Source organism: Manacus vitellinus, unplaced genomic scaffold (assembly GCF_001715985.3).
Source record: "Manacus vitellinus isolate BGI_N305 unplaced genomic scaffold, ASM171598v3 scaffold_4_pilon, whole genome shotgun sequence".
Lineage (NCBI taxonomy): Eukaryota > Metazoa > Chordata > Aves > Passeriformes > Pipridae > Manacus > Manacus vitellinus.
In genome coordinates this window covers 23,719,183-23,726,900 of record NW_021940604.1, presented here as the reverse complement: position 1 = coordinate 23,726,900, position 7,718 = coordinate 23,719,183, and the positions used below count along the sequence as shown (strand labels likewise).

The following is a 7,718-nucleotide window of genomic DNA, read 5'->3' as shown; positions in this document are numbered from 1 at the left end:
AAGCTCCTCAAGTACACAGCCAAGTGAGAAACGTAAGTGCTGTTTCTGAGGCACAGGAATATAATTTCAGTGGGGAAGTAAGACCGCTGTATCACGATACCATTTCAGAATGGAGTAGTAGGGGAGTCTCTTCTGACAGTGAGTGGTCAGCAGATTGGAGCGGTAGCAGTGAAACTATTAAAAACTCCTTCTGTGAAAGTAACCTGAACGTGGAAACCCTGGGATTGGAGAAAGAATCTGTCACAGATATAAATAATTCCACAACTCCAGATTTCATAAAGAGCTTGAGAAATTTGTCTAGTGAAGACTTGGAAAAGAGTATCTTAAGCCACAAGCAGCTTGTGAACACGTGGGTGTCTGAGGAGCCTGGGCATGCAAAACCAAAGGATTTGCCATACGAGTTGGAATCTGCAGCCAGTGAACACCCATATTCTGCTAGAGTGTTAACAGTTGATATCTATCTAAGAAAAACAGACGAGCTCCTTAATGAACCTGTGACTCTTCAATCAGAAGAAAATTGTAGTGATTTGGACACAATGGATAAAAAATCTGCTAGTAAAAGATCTGGAAAAAGGAGAAAGTCTCAGTCATCTAATGACATTCCAAATGGAGAGAGAAACCAGACTGAGACTACTGCAAAAGAAGAATCTGGTTTTGAGGATGATATCTCTTCTGAGGTGTTTTCAGACAAGATAATAAACTCTGAAAGAAAAGTGAGGTCTCCTCAACAGACTCCTGAAAGGAGTTCCTCTTCATCAGGTAATAATCAGGACCTGAAAGTTGGATCTGCTCACAAAGGGGCATCTAAAGGTGAAGCTGACAAAGGCAAGCAGCAGGTCTCAAACACAACCTCTGCAAGGAGAAGATCATATAAAAAGAATCAGTCAGATGCTGTACCCATTTCCCCTACTGGTTTGAAGGGTCAGGTAAAAGATTACTCTTCAAAAAGGCAACCTTTAGCATTGCCAGAGAATAACTCAGTGACAAAAAGAACTTCGGTGGAAAAAGGAGCTGTTCCTGTGGCTTTTGGGGAAGACAGCTTGGAGTGTCCCAAAGTTACTCTGGCTGCTAAGACAGAAGACAATGCCTTGGTGTTCGCTGAAGGCAGAAATGAGACCAAGGCTGTAAAGCATGGTAATGGTTCGGATGGAAGAACTTTCTTGCATACTGATGGGATTAAAAATGGAGACCTGTGTCTGTCAGCTGAGAGACAGACAAATTTGGATTTAGACAACTCGAAGCTGAAGAGTTTGGATGCTGCCAGAACAGTCATGACAAAGATTAGCCTGTAAGTAGCAAACTAGCTTACCTTGTCCCTGTTGCTGTAATTTTGGTTGCATCTGTGCTTAGAATTCTATAGAAACACTAGCTATATATCTGTTGCCTATCTGGATTCTTTTCAGTTAAGAACTGCCTTTAAAAAACACCCTTAATTAGAGCTACCACTTAACAAGCACTGTAATTTACATGAATTAGAAAAATAATTAGTTTTTCCATTTTTTAGATGGCTAGGGAATGTCTCTGTCAATTCCATTATATGGAATAATTTAATGTACATAAAAGCTACTTCCTCATCATTGTTGCTCAGATTAGCTTGTCTGTCATTGACCTTAATGTCATTTTGCTGTCTATAACCAGCTCAGTATGTGATTTGAAGATTTCGTATGTGAAAATCTTTGAATAAGGAATGCGTTCAAATTGTTCTTCAAAACAGCCTAAATTCTGCTATTATCTTATGAAGAAATGTAGGATGCAATGTAGAATTTAATTGTTCAAATGATATCATAAATCATACTCCAGAAATTTGAATACATATGGTTGCTTTCTGGAGTATGTGCAGGATGAATCATATAAATCTTTATGCATGTGAATAACATCAGGTATTTGCAGAATTATGCATATATTAATTTGCAGGTTTTGGTTTTACACTTGAAGAAATTGTCATCTGTTGAACAGAGGTGATCAGTGTTTTCCTTAGGATTATAAAGAAGTGGATGTGTTTATAAATTTCACTGTAATCACTAGAATAAGCCCAGTGACTGGTTTTCTGGATTCTGTTACATTCTCATCCACAGGGATTGATTTTATTACATTATTCGTTTCCATTGTTTGGTTGTCATGACTATATACTGTGTGTGGTTGCACTCCTCATTCTGGTACATTCATTTATAGATGTCTGAGTACATTGAATCCTGTAGGCCCACCAGAGGCACCCTGAGTGTTCATAACTGTCAAAGGGATGTGAAGGTTCAACATAATGGTTAAAGACACACATCTGTTTCCAATTATGCTTCCCACATCTGAGAAGCATTAGGAGCTTCACAGTTTGTAATACTCCGTATCTGACTTGATAATTTGTAACTAAATGTAAAACTCCCTGTACTGAAAGTTGAGCTGTGCCATTTTTGTGCATGGTGATGCTTTGCTCTCTGGCAATATAGGTAACAAATCTTAAACTCTGAAGTTGTACCTTCACAGCTTCAGAGGAAAGGTAGCTTTCATGTTGTTCTCTTTGTGTCATTGTCATTAGTGATGACAGTGTGTGTGTGACACTGTGTCTTGGCCTTATCTGCAGCTATAGGAACTTTAGCCCTGGGTGGGGACTGCTGTGTTGCCTGTAAGGTTCCTGATGCGTCTCGTGGCCATCACTGCATGGTACCACACCGTTTCTTCAGCCAAGCAGAATTATGTGCTCATATTACCTGGTATAATTTGTAGTCACTCCTCAGAACATGTGAACTATAAACTTGGATGTGGATTAAGATGCTGTAAAATGGGAAAGGAAAAGATGGTGCCATTACTAGAAGAAGGTGTGGTTTTATTCTCTAGTTATTGCTTTGAATGAGAGAACGGAAAACTTGTCCATTTTCAAAAGTTAAAAATTTATTGTTAGGTAGTTCACATGAATCCCTTTCAGGTTGAAAAATACTCATTTACACACAGACTCATTTGGTTCCTATAAGATAGATTTATTTTTTTTAATAATCCAAGTAGTTTTCCCTTAAAAGTGCACAAAGTCTCTTACTAATGACATTGTGCCAATTCTAGGAATTAAGTTTCTTTAGAAACAATTTTAAAACAGGTCAGTTCCTTCAGTCACCTCCAGAAGTGCGCATTCCCTGTAATGACAGCATTTTCTGTCTTTTTTCCTTTTATGTATGCGTACTGGATAACTTGAAAGTCACAGGATACTTCGCTTCTAGCTGTTAAAAGGGAAACAAATCGGATTTGAAACTAAACTGAGGTTGATGGTACATCTTAATCAGCAAATAAAACCTTAGGCAGTAGTTACTTTGATATACTTAGTGGAAAATTTGGTTTCATTTGTCATATTTTATGTTCAAACATGGTTTTGCAGTTGCCTTTACATTTATGCCCACTTGTTGAATTATTCTGCTCTTTTCACATGCCATTTTTCTTTGCTCACTTCAGTCTGATGTTTTGGCTTCAGTGTTTTTTGGCACCGGTTACATGCTTGACGTGTGACTCACCTTCCATTTATGACTGTATTGGGAGAGGTCTAACTGCTTGCTTCCACAGTTTAGCTGCAAGGTCTAGCCAAAGAGAAGGACATTGGTATTTCTCTTGTGCCTGCTTGTTCCTGGCATTGCAGATCAGGAATGGGGAGTAGGAATCAGCCACAGGCCTGTTTCTAAGAAAGTATTTGCAGTGTTAAGTGAATCCGTCTTCCATCTTTCAGTGCTTTTACCCCATATTAGATGGGAGGCTTAAAGGGTACTCAAACATCATTTCCTTTTAAACAAGCTTAGAAACTCAGTTCTTGCAACAAGATGCATCTTTTGACTATACTTAAAATCAGTATTTCTTAGTGTGGAAAAAGGTTGAAAAGATTAGTAAGAGGAAGCCAGTTGTACTGGATGGAGCTCTAGGGTTGAGCTTTCTATTGCTTTTTGGTTGTACTAGTTTGGCTGCTGCTGTGCAAAAATACTGCAGAATATCAAAATGTTGAAGTGGTTGTTTCTGCATAAATTTGCAAAGCTTGAAACTATACCTTTGAGGGGTTAGCTGTTCATTTAAAATAGGTTTTAGGTGTGGCTGATAAGTATCACTGTTAACCATTAAACTTGCTTGTGTCAGGGCATACAGGGAGACACGGATTTTATGGAGAAGATATGTGTTGTTAAGTTGAAATAAATACATGTAGTAGTGCAAGTGACAGGCTGACAAAAGGGTGGTATGGGAATGAGTTTATTAAGGTAATTAGGCTGTTAGTGATTCCTCTTAAAAATACAGGTAGAAGAAGAAGACAGAGGAGGGATGGATCGCTTGAGGAAGAGAAAGGAGTGATCACAGTTTTTGGGTTGTTCATGTTAACTCACTTGAATCTCATTTTTCTTTCTTTGCTAAAAAACTACCTGAGAGCTCAGTGAACAGAGTTTGTGTAGGTAAAAAAAAAAAGGAAGAAAGCACTTCAGTACCAGAATCATCTATTGATTGGTAGACCATTTGAGGCCCTAGAGATCATTGCTGCAAGCTACTTTCTTTTATCTCCCACCTTTGTCAGTTTTCATGTAGGGCAGTTTCTGCCGTTTCTCCCACCGCTGTGTCCCCAGATTCTTTTTTGGAGAACAGGTCTCCCTTTGAGGTGATGAGGGGGTCCTTGACACTCCTTATATCTGACTGACAAATTTTGAAGATATCTGCCCTGCATCTTCACAGCTCTTCATACTGTTTCTGCAGTAGGAAATGATACGAACAAACGATTTTTCCTGGTTGTAGGTATTCAGAAGAAGGAGGCTTGAAACCCTCAGCTGTGTATCATCAGCCTTCTGCCATACTGTGTGCTGTGTACTTGTACGTGCTTCTTTAGCCACTCTGATGGAGAAGTTTTCTAAGGGTTTCAGAATTCAATTCTTGTAAAATAAAGTTGAAACTATTAGCTAACTTTACCTGAAGGAAGTGAAAGAGTTCCTCACATGTGGTGTTTCGTTAGCCACACCACGTGTGATGCAGTGACTGGGGACAGTTAACCTTTTCCCACAGCACTGATGAGGCCAGAAGATGTCTTTCACTCCATTTAAGGTTGCAGAGTAGGTGTAAAGGCTGCAAAGAATCTAGGCAGATGTCTTCAAAATTCATTGGAGAGGTATATGCAAATATTAACCAACTCATTATCACCTTAATGAATTGGGATTTGTTTTCTAAACTCTGTAGGGAATTGCATGCATATAATTTATTCTGCCTATTCACTGTTAAATTTTAATGTCTGTCAGTCATAAGTAGTTAAGTTCTCTGCCTCAATTGCAGATGCTGTAGGCTGCTGTATTTTCTGTTTTACTGAACATTAAAGAACTAAGTACATGTTTGAAACGTATTCTCCCTATTTAGTGTCTATTTGTTTTCATTTGTATAGTTACTCCTTTTTTAGTTGATTCCTTTTGAGATACCAAAATTTAAACTATAATTGTATTATAATGCTACATTTTATTGTTCTGAAAAATGGTACAAGTCTGTTCAAGATTAACTAAACATGTCACTCTGTATCACTTTTCTTCCTGTAGTCCAGCCAAACCGAAGAATATAGAACTGAATTTTAAAACACCTACAAATCAAGACAGTTTAGAAAATGAGCAGGATACTCTTGAAAAACCAGTTAATAAAACTAACAGCAACATTGCCAACAAAATTTCCCTATTTGAAAATAAATGTGCTAACCAGAGCCAGAGGCCTACTGACATCCCTGCTTCCAAAAATAGTACTGTACCAAGCACATTTGTTGGCAGAGCAAAGCTGAAATTTGGAAAACAAGCTAAAGAAAATGAACAACCTGATAAAATGTTAAATAAGCAAAGCAGTCGCCAGAAGTTATTTGAGAATGGCACACTAGAGAAAGAAAGCACTGCGGAGTTAAAAGGCAAAAACGAAGAAGGCTTGGCCTCTTATGAGGATATTGGGAAACCAGCAGAACTTAAAGTAAAAGCTGCAATATCCCTTTTTAACCAAGGCAGCAAAAGTGATGCTAGTAGTGTCTCTCTGAAGCAAACAGAATCAGAATTAACCACAGGAAAAAAAGAAAGCTCACCTTTTAAACTGTCCTTGCACTCACCCATTAAAAGTGAAAATGCTCAAGATACTTTCTACCAAAGAAATTACACAAGCTCAGAATTCCACAGAAATGAAGAAAAGATACTGCCAAAGACAGAGGTTTTATCACCTTGCAATAATGATAAATATCCTCTGCCATCTCATCAGGTTTCTAGATCAGAATTTAAGAAGATGGAAAATGGAGATAAAAAGGCAAAGCCAGCAGATTTGAATTTTGCAGCACTGCGGTATGATGACAGCAATCAAGAAAGTATATTGGTATCAGAGCACAATGTCAATGCAGAAAAGAGCCCAGACAAAGCCTGTAATGGGTCTGCTGAAGACGATAGCATTTTTGATTCTCCATCTGACATGAAGAAGTTTGCCGAAACAATAAAAAACTTGGAAAGCTCAGTTTGTTTACCCCAGAAAAAGAAGAGGTCAAAACTTCCAAAGTCCCCAGCACCCCACTTTGCAATGCCTCCTATTCATGAAGACAACTTAGAGAAAGTATTTGATCCTAGTGTATTTACTTTTGGTTTGGGATTGAGAAGAGAAAAAACACAGGATCTGTTACCGGCCCAGCAAATTAAAATGCAAAGCCTGGAAACAATAGCCAGAGTCAGGCCCAAGCGTGCATCAACAGAGCAAAGTATCATATTCAAAGCTCTGCAGTCATGTAGAGAGGAACCTGTCTTTACTCATGAAATAAATGGAAAAGAGAACATTGATGGCACAGATGGTGAAATTAAGAGATCACGGCTTGAGAAAAGCTCCCTCTTCTCAAGCTTGCTGTCTTCTACACCTAAAGACAAGTTTTTTAATCCCTCTGTCACCTCAGTAAATAACACTACAACAGCTTTTGCAACTGACTCATCAGGGATGCCTCCTTTACAAGTGGATGCTTCCGGGCCATTTGGCATGGCTCAAATATCTGAGGTAATAAAGAACATTCCAGAAATGAAACAGTGTTTGTCTACCTGCTGAATGACTGTTAATTTTGATTTTGCAATTCAGTCTCTTTCAGATATGAAGTTTCCAAATTTTGTGGAGAAATACATGCAAGCAGATAGTACAAAAAAAGAACTAAGCTTACCAATGCCCAGCTATGTCAACCCTGAGAAAAGTTTTTCCAGCTGGCTAGGGACAAGCAGATATGAATCAAATGTCCCCCCTGGTTTATTAGATGTGGATGTAAGTATTGTGCTGTTTAAAATCTGCCTGCAAAGTTATCCAGCTTTTATATTTTCTGTAGGCAATATGCATACGTTGTTTTGTTTCCCCTCTTAGGGATATACATAGATTACAAATACATGGAGGTGCACTTAGGTGTGGTACCAGTTTCATCTGATGGGCTAAGGCATGAAAATGAGATGGCATCTGTTAACATGATTAAGGTTCTTCATGGTGCCCTTACTTTGAGACTTTGCAAAAATGAATTGAAAGCGTATGTCTGAATGTCTTCATCCTTGATTTTGTATTACAGTGAAACAAATCTCGTGCTAGCTTTATTTTTTTATTGTAAATTAGTAGAATGCTTTCTGTGAACTTCGGGAAATGCCTGTTGACAGTAATCTCTCTCCTCTTCCAGCAAGACATTGAGCCGTTGAACTGTTAAATAAGCAACAGAGCAGAGTTTTTTATTTTTGCTCTCTGTTGTTTTTCCCAATATT

The 7,718-nt window shown here is 38.4% G+C and overlaps 1 protein-coding gene across 1 annotated transcript in view; it reads left to right on the top strand.

Annotated features, from left to right (window-relative positions):
* Nucleotides 1–386: 386 nt before the first annotated feature.
* Nucleotides 387–7,718, top strand: part of CRYBG1 (crystallin beta-gamma domain containing 1) — a 39,693-nt gene continuing 32,361 nt past the window's right edge. The window contains exons 1-3 of the mRNA XM_018077850.1: nucleotides 387–1,288; nucleotides 5,523–6,984; nucleotides 7,063–7,239. Coding sequence (XP_017933339.1) covers nucleotides 537–1,288; nucleotides 5,523–6,984; nucleotides 7,063–7,239 — 2,391 coding nt within the window. The 5' untranslated portion in view covers nucleotides 387–536. The remainder of the gene's footprint in view (nucleotides 1,289–5,522; nucleotides 6,985–7,062; nucleotides 7,240–7,718) is intronic.